This window comes from Astyanax mexicanus, chromosome 3 (assembly GCF_023375975.1).
Source record: "Astyanax mexicanus isolate ESR-SI-001 chromosome 3, AstMex3_surface, whole genome shotgun sequence".
Classification (NCBI taxonomy): Eukaryota; Metazoa; Chordata; class Actinopteri; order Characiformes; family Acestrorhamphidae; genus Astyanax; species Astyanax mexicanus.
The window spans coordinates 32,924,270-32,941,160 of record NC_064410.1 but is presented as its reverse complement, the minus strand read 5'-3'; the positions used below and the strand labels follow the sequence as shown (position 1 = coordinate 32,941,160).

The 16,891-nt window shown below is 37.0% G+C and overlaps 1 protein-coding gene across 3 annotated transcripts in view; it reads left to right on the top strand.

Annotated features, from left to right (window-relative positions):
• Positions 1–13,567, top strand: part of rnf19a (ring finger protein 19A, RBR E3 ubiquitin protein ligase) — a 43,146-nt gene extending 29,579 nt beyond the window's left edge. For 2 of the 3 annotated variants that reach the window (XM_049476380.1, XM_007230815.4), the window contains exons 3-10: positions 3,004–3,212; positions 4,349–4,493; positions 5,013–5,175; positions 9,044–9,158; positions 9,647–9,808; positions 10,710–10,923; positions 11,724–11,867; positions 12,229–13,567. In XM_049476380.1, coding sequence (XP_049332337.1) covers positions 3,004–3,212; positions 4,349–4,493; positions 5,013–5,175; positions 9,044–9,158; positions 9,647–9,808; positions 10,710–10,923; positions 11,724–11,867; positions 12,229–12,937 — 1,861 coding nt within the window. In that variant the 3' untranslated portion in view covers positions 12,938–13,567. The remainder of the gene's footprint in view (positions 1–3,003; positions 3,213–4,348; positions 4,494–5,012; positions 5,176–9,043; positions 9,159–9,646; positions 9,809–10,709; positions 10,924–11,723; positions 11,868–12,228) is intronic. The other variant, XM_022683052.2, reaches the window with a different exon arrangement.
• Positions 13,568–16,891: the final 3,324 nt, after the last annotated feature.

Here is a 16,891-nt window from a genome sequence, read left to right as displayed (position 1 = left end):
ATTATGGGTGATTGGGGCATATGGGCACCAAAACATAAATCTGAAGGCTTTAGTGTTACAGAAATGGATCATTTCTTACATCAAGAGTAGTTATGGAGTACATAAAAAGGCTTATACATGGGGCATGTATGACCTGTGTTTTGTTTGGGTATCAAATTAAGTTTCTATGCCTTTAAGGCTGAGGAACCATGCATGCACGTTTATGCTAAAATATTTATGATGTGAAACAGCATGCGGCTGTGTGGTGATATTTTATACTTCAGTTTACTGTAGTCTGTGTGTCTGTGTGTGTGCGCTCACATGCTCATGTTGTGGTGGCTGGAAATGTGCTTCTGCTTTCCCAGACATGTATGTAATATTATATTTAGTATTTTCTGTCTTTTTGTGGAAAAACAGCCATGTTGTTAAGTAAAAGGGGTTCTCCAAACTCCTGCTTGGTATTAGTCCATATTTACAGTAGCAGAGTGCCAGTAACTGCAGATACAAGTTTATTAGAGAGTACTAAACATCTTAACACCTCACCATAAGCTGTATTTCTTTAGCCTCGTGGATTATCTTATTTCTGATCAGCCTAAACATGATATCCACATGTTAAAAAAATACATATTGTTTTCAATAGTTACGGTTTCAAATATGCAGTACTTAGTGCTAATAATGAAGTCTGAAGAACAGTGTCATTAGTAAAGCATTAGTGAGCTACTTTTTCCATGACAAGAGGAGCTGGCTTGTGTTAATTGCTTTGCCAACTCAAATAGTGTGTTCCGTTCTGCTTGGTCAGTGGATTTATTTGCGTAATGGTTACCCTAAAAATAAATGTGTCTCGCTTAAATTCTGTTTCTTTTTTTCTGATCAAATGAGAGGATGGAGCCAAACATGGATAAAGTGCTGCATCCTGGTACTATTTGGTCAGTGTATTGACTGCAAATATTTTGTCATAATAAGTAAATATAAATAAAATCAAGCAGCAATGTGTTCATGTCTGCAGAATTTACCCAATTTGTGCGCTTAGCCAGTAATTTTACATCTGATCCGAAGGATTACAGCAGCTTTGCATGACAATCCTCAGTCATGGAACATTGCAGGTCCATGTCAATTATTAGATAAAACTATGGACCATGTGTGTGACTGCAGAAACCAATTAAATCCAGCGTTATGTCCCAGTATGTACTGTGGTCATCAGTTCTTGTTTGTTTTTTGTTTTGGACATGTCATCCATATCGAAATCATTTTATTTACAGCCTTCAGGTTTGAAGAACTATAATCAGGAATTATAACTAACTTCTGAATCATCTTATCTGAATCATAATGAATTTAAAAAAACATTTCTGTGTCAGACAGGGGAACGTGTCCTGAAGAGGTGTAATCAAAATGAATAGTTGTGAGGTCAGAGCTTTACACCCATGAGTCAGGGATGCTCATGAAGGAGGATTAACACTGGAATTAATCACAGGAGCTGTCTGCGTCTGAAGACTAACACACACTCCTTTTGAAATCTCAGTGCTTTACGTTAACACTTTCTGGTGTGCACTATTAACTGTTGACTGTTTAAATCTGAAAAAGCTCCATTCAGTTATATCTTATTAGGAAACAAAATCATAGTAGATAACTAAATATCTTAATAGCAGGTATTGAGTATGTCATGATGGAAACAGAACAATTAACTGGGAATTTTAATCATTAGTAGTATATTCCGAATAAAGAGATACTAAATTTTTTTTGCTATTATTGAATCATTCATAGTGTACAGTATTTACTGAAAAGCTCATAGGGGATACACCACAACTTGGTAGTAATAATTCAAAGTGGTTGCTAAATAATGTGTAGTAAATACTAAATCATTCTTAGTAGGTAATTGAATAAACTTTTCAGCATATACTATAATTGATTCAGTATCCACTATGAAAGATAAAGTGAGTATTGTCAGCACCTACAAGCCATACACAGCAGCTACAATCAGAACAGCAACATCTGTCAAAATGAATTACAGCAAGTTCATTAAATCTATTCCCTTCTAAAGCACCCAATCTAAAACTGGTGGATAAAGCAGCTTTATTTTTAAATAAATACAATTTTGTTAATGGTTGTATTTTTGTATATTGACCTGTATAAAAATGATTGGAAAATTCTGCTCCTCGAATTTTATCATGTTGTATTAGCAGTGGGCTATTGATTGAAACTATTGAAACTTTGAATTTTCCTGTCCTTTTTTTTATATCAATCTTTCAATACACAACGATAAAAAATAATACCCATTTCACTACTGTCCTAAAGTATTAAAAGGCTGTATTTGTACTCTACAGGAGTATATATATTTCTCCTTCTCACACTTTTATCTTTTATTTTCATAATTTGCATCAGTTTTTTTTAATGTGCTGCTTCATTTTACGTTACAATTAATGTTATTCCAAACAGACATCACTGCCAGAGCCAGAAGTAGATGAACCACACTTTCACCATCACTGTGTTTGATGAAACTGCTCATCACTGAGCTGCTCCCATTCTGCCTTTCCCTCTGCTTTCTGTAATAACACAGTACTGCACTTTTACTTTCAGTTAAATACTTTAGTACTTCCACTTAAGGAACACTTCAACTTGTACTCAAGTCACTTTTTTTGGATAGAGCACTTGTATGTTTACTCAAGCCTGGGATTCTAGTACTTTATGCATCTCTGTATGTACTAAATAATTAGTCAAATAAAAAGGATAGTAGTTCTTATCTGTTAACTAAGACTGTAAAGCACTATGGTTGATTATCAGTTAAATTTAAAGTGATTGCAGATGGAAAGGCAAGGATGAGCAGAGCTGCTGGTTTGACCGCTTTTGGAATAAGACAATACCTAACATGCCTTCATGTTCATCCAGAAGCCGCCATTTCTACTGCCAGGCCATTTCTGTTTCAAACTGTAGCTTTTGCTACAATTAGAGAATTTGCAGTTCTCTGTGTTTGGGTTTATGCTTCCTCTTTTTTCACCTCTAACTTCTTGTCTATTTTGATTGTTTCAGGTATGCAGTTATTGCCTTCGGCTGTGCCAGCTGCCCAAAGATCACGTGTGGACGCGATGGCTGTGGGACGGAGTTTTGTTACCACTGCAAACAACTTTGGCACCCAAACCAAACCTGCGATGCTGCGAGACAGCAGAGAGCTCAGAGCCTCCGACTGCGGCCTTTTAGATCGTCCTCACTCAGCTACAGCCAGGAGAGCGGGGCTGCAGGTAATCAATAGAACTTGTGTGTGAAATGGTTAAGGCCTAGGGTTGGGGGGAAGAGTTGTAACACGGTATACAGAGGTATTTACATTTTTGCTATGTGTCTAGCTGCTAAAATAGCTAATTGATTTGTGTGTTTTTAGGATAGTCACAGGACAGGGGTGCTCTCTGAAAGGGGTTGGCTAACGCTATCTTGTTAACTGGCTGAGACTTTACTCTCTCTGACAAGGTTTCAGTTTAAAAAGAATGCAAAGTCTGATGCTATTGTATCCACATAAACAGAGGGCTTGCACAGATAACGCAAATCCCTGCCCTAGTAATACTGTACACCGTGGTAATGTTTGGACAAGGTATGACGGTATGAAAGAAGTGGATACCACCCAACCCTGTTCAGACCCATAGTGCAACACAGAGCACTTCACACAGGGCCAAATGGAACGTAGATACGTGAAACGTTGCTGTACACACGGGACAATAAAGACAGCAATAAATAAATAGAGTGCTATAAATACACGACACTAATGTGGCAGGGCATCTAGGACAGCAAGAACTTTTAGATCCACCTTTCATTCCTGGCCATTATAAAAATGCTTATCATTCACTGGTTATAACAATAAAATGTGAGGACTTTTTTATATTGGTAATCTACTAAAACCAGTAATCATTAAGACTTGATGGAAGATAGAAAAGTACAACATTTTAATATTACTAACGGAGTTTCTGTATTACCTCCAAATCATTTAATGTTGTTTAGACAGTTGTCATGCTTAGGTAGCCTATCTCTTCTAAATCAGCATGGTATCTGCTGTGGTCAGTAAATAAACTCTCATTTCTATATACCTTTTAATCGTGGCTTTAAAATGTATTGGAAATTAGATCTCTATCAAATGATCTGTTTTGGAACAAAAAAAAAAAATCAGTGTTGCCATCACATGGACACAGAAGGACCACAAAGCTTCTCTCGGTGTGACTATTTCTGTGTTTTCTACCATGACGGCAGAGCTGCTATAATGTTCCTGAGAAATGTGTGTAATCAGACTAAACTGGTTTCAGTTAAATTAAATTTTCTACAGCCTTTTCTACAGAAGACATTTGCAAAGCAGCCTCTTACTGAAGTGTGTCTCTGTAATTGTCTCATTTAGCAGACGACATAAAGCCTTGTCCCCGCTGTGCCGCCTACATCATCAAGATGAATGATGGTAGCTGTAATCACATGACGTGTGCTGTTTGTGGCTGCGAGTTCTGCTGGCTCTGCATGAAAGAAATCTCTGACCTGCACTACTTAAGGTGAGTTACCACATATGCTTGAAGAAATGCAGTGCTGGCTGTTTATGCCAGGCCTGGGTACCCCATTTTGTGCAGTTTTATGCGTTTTTTACTACAACACACCTAAAAACACAAACACATTAAAGAGCCAGTATCCTACAATTTTCTTGCAATAAATCTATTTCTGTAATGTCCACATATAAAGCAGTCAGGGATTATTTCATACTGATTTAATACTGATTTATGTAAGTCTGTTTTGTTCTGATTAGCTTCATTGAATTGCGCGTTGTTTTAAAGTGTTGTAGGTCCAAACACTCACATTTTAATGTCCGTTTAAGAAGCATGCGTGGTCATTTAGGCATGACGTTAGTTTCATTCTAATTGAGCTGAATCGTGTGTTGGTGAAAGGAGAGCATAAAAATGCACAGTGAATGGGCTTCTGGGGAATGGGATTGGAGCCCACTGCGTTATTGACACTGAGTCACGGCCACCTGGTGAGATGTTTCATCTAAAGCTCCTCTTTCTCCCTTCCTCTCGCAGCCCTTCAGGGTGCACATTCTGGGGTAAGAAGCCCTGGAGCCGGAAGAAGAAAATCCTCTGGCAGTTGGGGACGCTGGTGGGTGCGCCAATTGGCATCGCACTGATTGCTGGCATCGCCATCCCTGCCATGATCATTGGTATTCCTGTGTATGTGGGCAGAAAGGTAGGTGCCATGCCATTTGTTTGGGTTTTTTGAACACACAGGAAATAATAGTAGTAGACAATAATCATGTAGCAGCTGATGATCATGCTATCTTGCTGTGAAACTGTGGAAGGCTGCAGTTTGACAAGCTTGCTAGCAGTCAGTGCTAGGGATATCCTTTATTATATTCCCAAACAAGCTGGCTAGCCTGTCTGTTAGCAGCTGACTACACAGACTACCACAACCTGCAGATATAGAATTTAATTTAAGTCCCAAACAGAACAACTAAAAAATACAAATGAAATTTGGATGTACAATATCACACCAGTATTGACCACTGTTGGCAAAGGACCAAGCAATGCTGGCCATGCTTCTACAGTTGACGGACACTGGCTGTACTGCTTCAAAAATATTGTTTTATTTAACCTGTTAATTTTCAAAAGTGACCAATATGTGTAAGGACCAGTTAGATAAATGTGAAACCATAAAAATATAAAAAAAAAAAAACACTCAATTCTAAGGGGAAAAAATGTTAAATTATCACGTGGTACATGAGGTGGAACGAAATTGTTATCTCATGGCCCAGTTCCACCCAAAAGAGCTATTATTTAATATAAAATAAGAATCAATTATAACATAAGAATAAAACAGTTAATATACGAATAAATGCGCATAATTGAAATAGGAGCGTAGGGAAGTAGCAGCAACATGAAATCCAGAGGGCAAGTGCATAAGGCAGCATGGATGACTGAATGAAGAGCAGTAACATGTTAGTGTCTCAGTGCGGGCAAAGTGTTGATAAAGTTCTAAAGTTATATCAGGGTGTGTAGTAGTTATGTATGTATTTGCCGATGCAGATATACACATTTATATCTGCAGCTGCCCAAAAATCTGTGCATCCCTAGTAAACATATGACTAAAATTGCACTGCTGAGGTAAATTTATTAGTCAAGTCAAGTACTTTTATTGTCAATACTGCATATGTACAGGACATTATTAGACAAGCGCTGCTGAAGTAAATTAAGTAGAATAGCACTGCTGATTCATAATTTTGTTATATCGCTATCAGGCAATAATTGGTTATTTGAGAATCATCAGCTATTTTGGCCAATATTTTAAACCAATTATTTTTTGATGTATTTATTAAATGGCGGAAAAGGAGCAGACGGTGCTGGCCATAATACAACAGTAAGTTAACATTGGCCGTGCAACTTCTACAGTGATTTGATTTAAATGATTTTTGTTCTTTTTTTTTAATATATATATAGTTTTAAAGTTATAATGGGGTGTCTGATCGCTATGTAAGTTACAAATATCTTTGTACATGTATGTCTAGTATTGAGAATTGGTATCAGTCAAGAATTTCCACATCTGTGTATTCCTAGAAATAATCTCCAATGAAGCAAAATGTGAACTTGTACAAAAATCCATTAACCCATGGAAAGTTGTCCCACTCATTGAACAGCACTGTCAGCCTGGGCAGCTATTTGTCAGCGTGTAGTCTAGGTATTTTCTCTGTATTCTGTTATGATTGTAGGTGATCTGTAAATGTGGTGCGGGCAGGTTTGTGAACTTGAAAGTTTTGAGGGAGGTGAGAACTTTCAAAAAGAAACTGAAACATATACGCAGCACCACACACATACCAGCAACTGTGTGGGTTTTTCCAGCCTGTCAAGAAAGAAACAACAAAACACACTTTGTATCTTTACATCCATCTGTGGAACGTTCTGTGAAAAAAATGGCATGAATATCTGAGACAAGACTAACAGAAAGACAAAGACAGACAGTCTGGCTTGGTCTTACACTTTGCTAGATAATACAGATTTACAGATGTAAGTGTAGCTCTATCTATTTATTCATGTCTCTTTCCATTTGTCCTTTAATCTGTCCATCTAGTTGTGTAACTATCATTTTGCTGGCTGGGTATTTGTTTATCTGTTTGTTCATCTATCTGTATTTGTCCATCTATCATTCATTTAACCCATCTAACATTCTAGCTGCAAACAGTAAATTTGCCCTAATCTAATTTCCTAACCAAATCCTGGTTTATTTTTTTCTTTAATTTATTAACCTTTTATTTTATTTGGAAGAAATTTGAAAAGAAATAGGCGAATGTGACTGCAGTGTTAAACATGGAGCTTTTTCATTTTAGTTGCACAGACAGATCACACTCAAATGTCTGTTACCTCCATCCCATCACTGTAAACCTTGATCTTTTTATTTAATTGGCATTAAATCATATATTCCTATCTGACTGTTCAGACGGAGTTGCATTATATCGCATATCAGATTATGTCACAGGAAAGTGGCCCGAATAAAAATTGAAAAGAAAAAGCTAATAAAGAGTTAAAGTAAAAGATAACTTTAAATGTTTGGTGTGGATTTTATCGTTAATTAAAAGGTGTGGTGTTTTATGTTCTTTTGTTTATTTATAGTTCTTAAGAAGTAGGTGTCTTGTGGTTTTTGTACAGATGAAGGCAGAAGAGTGAACTGGTTCTTCCACATTCTTCTCATATAACTAAGCTTCCCAGTGTGGTTAGCTTTGTATGTATGTCAGCTTGGTTCCAGATAAATATATTTTTTTATAATGTTCTGGATTCCAGACAAGTCAAATTAGTTTCTTTTAGTTTTGTTTTTATTAGTTTATTTTTATCTTTTAGTTTCATGTTTACCATCTTTTTTATTGTATTTGTTTGTGGTGGATTTTATATATTTTTTCTTTTAATGCTGTCAGGACTTGTAGATACTGCAGTTGATTTGTAAAATGTATTCATATGTAGCGAAAAATAATACAGTAAATTAGTACACTTGTGGGCGCCATCTCGCCCAATTTTTCCACTGTTTACTATTGTTACCTTGTAAATAATGGCATCTGCTGTTGAATGTGAGGTTATTATCTGTGCTGCAGCTTATTTACATGGTTTAGATTATGTCACTTAGCCATCTGCTCTGCACTCGTTCTGTAAGTTAGACAAGAGCGTCTGCTGAATAAATGCAGATAAATTAAATATGAGTGGGCTTGGATATGTGTTCTACTAGAACATGAGCAACTATAATATGAAGCGCACCCTGCACACTTACATACAGCTTTATATACACTTAAATAAATCCTAAATCTTAACATGCATCTCTAATATTCTATTATATTTATTCTCTATTTCAACAGTAATTTAAGTGTTTTCACAATCTTATTGCATTTTCCATTCTGTCATGCTACCTTTTTCCAAAATCATCAGATTGCACAACATCATTTTAGAGCAATTCTCAACTGGTGCGTCACAGACGCACTCTGGGCAACTTGTTAAAATAAATAAATAATACATTTTATAAAAATTAAAATAATAAATGCTTATCTGATTTCAAGTGAAAGTGTTTCTTATTAATGTATTAATGTACTCTGAATGCAGAGATATGCAGAGACAACAACTACATGTATACAAGTGACTACAATAAAAAAAACAAAATGTTTTTAAATTCATTTTGCATGCATATGTATATTTAAATGAGTTTTGGTAAGCTATTTTCAAAAATACATTTTGGTTTGGTTTGTATTATATAACATAAGTGAGTCACGACTTAATGACCTTGAGAAAATGTTGGTCCTGGACCGAGACCAGTTAAGAACCCCTACTTAAGAGAATACAGTTTCACTGCTTTACATTGGGCACACTTTTAATTTCTCAAGAGCTTCCAGTTCATATGATTAATGCTTTACTATTGAGATTTTATAAGCTGGGAGTGCAGTCGAGATACTTGTCGTACTTCAGTTAGGGTACTTTTTGTTGGTACATAAAGCAGTGTTGTGTAATTCCAGTTGAACAGGTTAAATGGTGTTTATCTAACTGCAGTTTTTATTTTTTTTATTCATTTTTTTTTATATTTTTTCTAGATTCATAACCGCTACGAGGGAAAGGACATCTCAAAGCACAAGAGGAACCTGGTAATAGCGGGTGGAGTGACTCTCTCCGTTATTGTGTCACCCGTAGTGGCTGCAGTGACTGTTGGTGAGCAGATGCTTACTTCTCATGCAACTTCCAGTAGTAACGTCCAATTTCCTTCTAGTCTGCAGCCAACGAGACAAAGGTCACCCTGTCCGATAACATGAAGTTATGAGGAAATGTTACTTGTTGTTCAGGAAGAGATTCATAATGAATCTGCATTTGGCTGATAAGAAATAACAAATTAGTTGTCCATGTTGTATTAAGCACTTATAAAATACATACTGTATACATCAAATACTGTATCCAAAAAAAAATTAAAAATAAATAAACAGACAGCAGTAGAGTAATTAGTAACATTTTCTTGTAATGATGTCTTTTTGTGGCCATATTTTTTTTAATGTTTATCCAAGAATAGAGTTTAATAACAGATCTCATTTAGTAGATTTCACAATGATTAGCTTATTAAAATAGTCTGTGAAAATAAATAAATAAAATAAATAGTAAGACTTCTTGTGCGTTCGCACTTTTTTTTTTTGTTTGTGTGCGCTTAGGTATTGGAGTCCCTATCATGCTGGCATACGTTTATGGCGTGGTGCCCATCTCACTGTGTCGCAGTGGAGGCTGTGGTGTATCAGCAGGAAATGGTAAAGGTGTACGCATCGAGTTTGATGATGAAAACGACATGAATGTGGGGAGCGGTGCACCTGCAACTGGTGAGTGAATTAAAGTGTGGCACTTTTATTCTCCTCTTTCTTTCTTTTTTTGTTTTAAGTGTAGCTTAGTGTATTTTATACATTGTCATTTCAGTTCTTGTTTTTAAACTGCAGCCAGTACACTTTTTTATTTCTGCTGATTTCTTTGAGTGACTTTGTTAATGTTTTTCCAGTTTGAAACATGTCTGTCTCCTTGAATTTGTCCTTGTCAAAGCACTGCTTGTACCAGGAAAAAGAAACACTGAGCTCAAGGATTACATGCCTTCAGCTCACTAGTGAAGAGCATTTGTGATGCAAAATATTTTCACTAAATGTCAGGTATAACGGTACCTTTTACAATTACGGTTATGCTGTTGATGCTCCATGACCTACTGTTATCCACAAACATGGACTAAAGTGCAGAGCTTAAAGACAAGCGTAGATTTTAATCCATTTACTTTACATGCTGAGTACGAGGTGGTTTGTACCTGTTTAAAGTTTTAAATTTGAAACAGAATTAAATATTGGTATATTTTAGAATCCTTAGGTTTTTGATCAACATTTTTATTCGTACATCAGTTTAAAGTCATTAGTATTGGCTACATCGTTTTTATATTGCTAGCCCTCTGTAAAAGTTCTCGGTAAACAGATGTTTTTATCTGCCGTACCAAAGACTTTCTGTATTTTAGTTTCAAAGTGCTTCAGAATTTCAATGTTAAAAAAATTCTTAAGTTTACCCTTGAAATGCTTTTAGAGCTAAAGGGTTTCCTGTGTTGAGGACACTGGTTATCTCAGTGACACAGGTAATTAACTAAAGAGCTGAATCAGGTTAACACCTGCTGTGCACCTCCTGTTTTGTTACTGATTCTCTTCCTTTTTTTACTACTGATATGAATTATGACAACAATTTGTTTGTCCACAGACACAACGTCCGTTGCAGAGACCAGGAATAACCCCAGCATCGGTGAGGGCAGTGTGGGAGGACTGACTGGCAGCCTGAGCGCTAGCGGAAGCCACATGGAGCGCATCGGAGCCATGAGAGACAACCTGAGTGAAAACGCCAGCACCATGGCCCTCGCAGGAGCCAGCATCACCGGCAGTCTGTCTGGCAGTGCCATGGTTAACTGCTTTAACAGGTATGAGAATAAACATTCAAAAAGAATACAAGGAAAATACAATTTTCTTTAGTATGTTAATAATGATGTCAAACTATGACCTCCTTTTAAGTTTGATTCCTTAAAAAAAACATATTGATGTGTTATAAAATAGTGTATTGAATGACTGTTTCAATTGAGTGCAGTGCTGTTAAAATTTCTATCTTCATTACCTTTCAAATGTTAAAGGATGGGTATTTCCATCTAAATCACTTTTACAAAGAAATGTGTCCAACTAATATTTGGTTCACGTCTGAATTTGATGTAGTTTCAGAGCCACTATTAGAGCAGAGTGTTTACTTTCACGTTACATAGTGATTGTACATAATTGGGGTCTAAGCAAGCACTTCTCGTCAGGCAGTAGAACTCAAATTATGATCAGTGTGTTTAGACTGGTCTTATTTGTGAAAGATGAGAGCTTTTAAAACTTTTGGACCAGAATTTGCATTATTGTTATTTCAAAGCAAAAAGAAACCAATGTATACAGAGTTACTTTATAAAAACAAACTGTGGGAACTTTTCCCAAATTAAATTAAGTGCTAGCATTTTTCCTGTACTTCAGCATTTGAACCAGATGTTCTGAATGAAGCATAATCATATCTATGTACTCACATGTAGTATTATGATTTTTTTTTGCCTTGAGAATAGTTTTATTACAGGAGAGATGTGTTTTGTTTATTACAGGCTTTCTAAGCGTTGTGTGCACATACTTAACATGAATATATAAAATGTTAAATATATTTTGCACACACGCATTAATGTTCTCTACTGTACTCCCACAGGCTGGAGGTTCAGGCTGATGTCCAGAAGGAGCGCTGCAGTCTGAGTGGAGAGTCTGGCACAGTTAGCCTGGGGACAATCAGTGACAACGCTAGTACCAAAGCAATGGCTGGATCCATTCTAAATGCTTACATGCCTCTGGACAGGTTGGTGAAATCCTTTGTGTGAACGTGCTGAACAATGTGTCCTACCTAATTTTACCCTAAGCTGTAACTCAATGATCTCCACCAGTTTGGACTAAAGTACAGAACAGCGCTTAAAGACAAGCTTAGAATTTATTCCAGTTACTTTAGACACTGATTAGTGCAAGGAAGTTTGCACCTGTTTAAAGTCTCAGATTTTAAACAGAAATAAAACTTCTTTAGTGCATCGGTCAGAATACTCAGATTCATGATAAACATTTTTGGTTGGGTCTTGTCAGTTCTGTTCCAGTTAATTTTATGAAAGTTCACTTTACTGTTTGTTTGTTTAATCTAACATTAATTGAATAATGTGTGTATGTTGCAGAGATGGCAGCAGTATGGAGGTGCAGGTAGACGTGGAATCCAAGCTTGGGAAGCTGCGTCACCACAGCGGCAGCAGCAGTATGGACGACAGCAGCACGGGGGGCCGCGGGGGCGGCATGTGTTCCTCCAGCTGTCCACACGAAGGCAAGTGTGGCTCTTCCCGCTGGGCCAAGGAGTCTTCATCGTCCTCCTCCTCCGGCAAGAAGAGCAAAGGCAAACTACGCAAAAAGAGTGGCGGCACGAAAATAAACGAAACGCGAGAGGACATGGACGCTCAACTGTTGGAGCAGCGCAGCACCAACTCCAGCGAATTCGATTCGCCCTCTCTGAGCGGGAGCCTGCCGTCTGTGGCCGATTCGCACTGCAGCCACTTCTCAGAGTTCAGCTGCTCCGACCTGGACGCCTGCCGTCCACACGAACTGCATTCTAGGCCTTCGAATGCAGCCGGGGCAGTCAGCCCCCTACCTGAAGTAGAGCACGATCGGCTGGAAAACTGCCCCGCCCCGGTTCTTCTGTCCCAGGCTTCTGCTGCTGTAAGCACGAGCGGAGTGGAACGGCCCCTTTGCCACATCACTGAGGAGAACGTAGGCCTGGTTTGTGCACCCGAGTCGGACCCCAGTGTTACTGCAGGTTCTCCTAAAGAACGTAATAATAACCTCCAACAGCCAGCGAGCCCTGTGCGCAATGCCTGCATTCAGACTGAGATATAGTGCTCCAAAAATAAACAAAAATATTAAACCAATGGTTGTGACATCACAACACCGTAAGCCAGGAGCCAGGAGATGAGCTAACCCAAATGCTAGCTTTCAAAGCTAACCTCACAGCCGATTTTCTTGCTGAGGATTATTGCACACTGACTGTTTTTTTTCTTTCATATATATTATATATTATAAAAAAAGCAAAGCTTGTGTCTTTTGGTTTTGTGGCAGTTTTTTTTTTTTCCAAGTTGGCCGTTGATCACAGAATGTGACGGTGGGTGTCTTTAAAGACGGGACATGCTGCGATTTAAAAAGATTTAAAATAAAAAAAAAAAAAAAGAGAAAGTGAGCAGTCGCTCAAAAAGGGTTTCAGAGGTAACTGTTGATGTGACTGGGTGCCATTTTGGCTTCACCTATTACAGAATGGCTAAAGCTTGGAGTAAACTTGTGAAAAGCAACAGATGAATGTAGGAAGGCAAGTGATGGACAGATACGGATGTTGGCTGATGATGTAGCTGTTTAATCACATATGCCTCTATTTCAGTGACGGTTGCTGTGATCGGGGGTTTTATTTTTATTTGTTTTTTTTTTTCCGCCTGAGCCTCATGAATTGTGGGCTAGTGCTTTCAGGCGTCAGACATTACACATAAAAAAAACACACGCCATATATATTCTCTCAGTTATGTAGACCAAGTTATATCTCTGGTTGGAGGGATCCGCTTCTACTCATAACTCTCAAGGTTTCTGCAGACAGTTTTTACGGGGTTATGATGCCTTCATAGCTGCGTTTATCTGACAAAAAAAAAAAGAGGGACCAGGCAATGATGGATATTTTTGTTTCTTGTTTATTGTAAATGATTATTTTACTTTCTAAAGCTATGATTTCCTTGTTTAGTGTTTCTCTCTCTTTCCTGGTTTGGGAAAGTTTGTGTTGAATCCCTGTGTGGGGTGCTCTGCATACGGCTTGTTTTAGCACCCCCTTCTGGTAGGGTGAGGAAACTTGCTCGAAACCCTTTTGATTCATTTACTCAAATGTGTTCTGTCTGTGTGAAACAGGGTTCTAAATTGTTATTCATTGAGCAAAGCTATGTGAATAGGAGAGACTGATATTTAAGAGAATACTCTGCCATTTTCAGCCTAATCCCTAAGTACTGGATCTGTAGCACACAGTCGATTACCATTCATAATGAGAATGAATGTCAGCACATTTCTATTACTTTTTAAAAAGAGAACAGAGCTTGATCACTCTAAATGCGTGTACAGTAAATTAAAAGTTAATTGGAATATGCTGAAGCAGCTTGGTGGAGTTTGGGCTGAGCTGGAGTATTCCTGCACATTCGGTTTTTATGCTTGAATCAAAAGGGTTTGGATCTGCTTAAATCCCTGTAAATCCTCTCTGACGTTTAAAGGTTATGATGGTAAAATCACACCAATGCATTCAGGTCGTTTCAGAAAACACCTCATGATTAATACAAGTGATTCTTTTTGTACCTATGTTGACTCATGGTGCCTTTTGGAGTTAGAGAAAAAAAACGTTTGTTGTTCCTTCATTCTGTGTCTTTCAGAATAATAAAAGAAGAGAATCAAACTGCTGAAATGGATACAATGAATGTCTGTGTCATGTCTCTTGTGATTTGTGTGTGTGTGAGGGGGAGTGGAGGGGATGGTTTTTACCAACCAAAGGCCAGAAGCAGTATGCTTGCCCTGTAGAGGCCTGAGACTCTGAGACTCTGAAAATCTGAGACCTGTAGGATTTAAAGCCACACCTGTAAAATTCTAAATTCTATATTTTACATATAAAACTAATTACTTTATTTCAGTAATTTAGTTTAAAATGTGAAACTCATATGTAGATGTATTACACACACAGTGATCTGTGATCTGTTTAAAGCATTTATTTATTTTATTGTTGGTGATCAAGGCTTACAGCCACCGAAAACCCAAAATCAGTCTCAGAAAATGTTATATAAGACCAACTGGTACCTTTGGTAGTGTGGGCAGTGTGCCAAGTCCTGCTGGAAAATGAAATCTGTATCTCCAATAAACATTTTTAGCAGAGGGAAGCATGAAGTGCTGTAACTTTGGACTTGATAAAACACAGTGGATCAACGCCAGCAGATGAAACGACTCCAAACCATCACTGATCATCAGTAAATTTTACATTTCTTTTGTAAATCAAGGAAACAGAGTCCACTCTGCTCAAGGTCTAGTGGGAAGATTTCACCAATCAGTGATGGTTTGGAGAGACTGCTGGTGTTGGTCCACTGTCCACTCTATACCACAATACCTATTAGTTTAGAATTAGAATTTAAGGAAATACTAGGCAAGATTTTCATAATATATGGTCATTATTATTATCTGGTGGCTTTGATTTTAATTTTATTTTACAATATGTATAAATATGCATTTCCAGTCAGTTTAACGAACAACACAGTAAAGAAATTAAGCAATTCCTTATCCAGTGGATTTTTTAAAAAAAGGTAATATATGCATAGATTGCTCTCTAATATTCAGTTCAGATGCTCCTAACATTTATTTATAAAAACAGTTCATTAAACACAATTTAACCAGGTCTTATAAACAAATATTCACCAGAAAGAGAACTATGCATCTGTAGAACAGTGTAACATTGACTCCTTTAGTATAAGCAAATCAAATACTTAGTCTTGAACACACAACTGTCTGTGCACCTTTAAAAGGACTCTAAAATGTGGTCTATAATGGTAACACAAAACTCATAAGACAACTAGAGAAACTAATTTAAAATGTCAGTTTTACTGGTTTCTAAAACATCCTTTTCTTTAGCAAATTATTTTTTTAAGATGCCGTTCCATTATTCCAAGTTCTTCTAGTAATATTACTTTAAACTTAATGAATATGATTAATATTTTAGCTTTATTCGAGACTTTCCTTGTTAGAGTTGACGCCATTAATAATCTTGTTTTTTAAGACTCCAAAATCTGATTCATGCAAAAATGGACACCTTTCTTAAATTTGAGATCCCATTACTCCAAAATGATACAGTAATATCTTTAATATCTTTTTCAGTATTTTCAGTATTATTTTCAGTTTCCTTTAGTGGTGTAATTTGACAAGTTGTTTTATAGGGCTTCAAACCTGTCCAAAATGTGTCTGTTCTACAGATAGGTAGTTTAAGTGTTTATAGTGTGTATTTGTTAATAAGAGCTACAGACACGGGTTTGTGACACATGTTGAATATCACCACGGACTCCTTTGGTGTTTTACCATTTCAACTTCTCTTGGAATAAGTTGCAGGCCTAAAACACACAAAAATTATGCAATTATTTTTGAGGATAAATTTCTATAAACTGTGTTAATTATCAGACCTGCTCTAATGACTGGATTACCTGTCACGTTCCTCAAGTTTTTACTGAAGTGGGAAAATCTGATTTAGCTGCATTATTGTATTTCTTCTTAATTGAAGTTTAACTATTAGTTTGTTTTTCTAATGCTCTTACCACTTTAGCATAATTGTTATTGTTTTGTGTCTGAAGTTTAAAATAATTTTTTCAGTTCCTTTACAGCGGATGTCTAAGTTTTGGGATTAAGGATCTTCTCTGGTGAGAAAAGGTAATTGCACCAAGTGTGCGGAAGAATCATTTTAAACTGGGCGACTGTGATGCGGCCTTCTTTTAGAGCGGATGAATCCAATTCCAGGTTTTGTTTAGAGAGAAAGAGAGAGAGTGTGATCAGTCAGAAACTTTACTTCAACTACAAACTTTCTTCTTTTAGAGGCTGTAGGTGTGACTTAAATACATAAAGATGCGACTCGACACTCCATTTTTTAGGATGAATATATTAGGCTTAGCAGGGATGGTTGTTCCAGCACACTGGTACCATTAAATACAATATTTTATCCCTTCTCCACTCAGAAAAGCTTTTGTTTTCAGTTTAGAACAAAAGAATACAGACTGCCACTTTAAGTTGTAAATACTTGGCTGTATT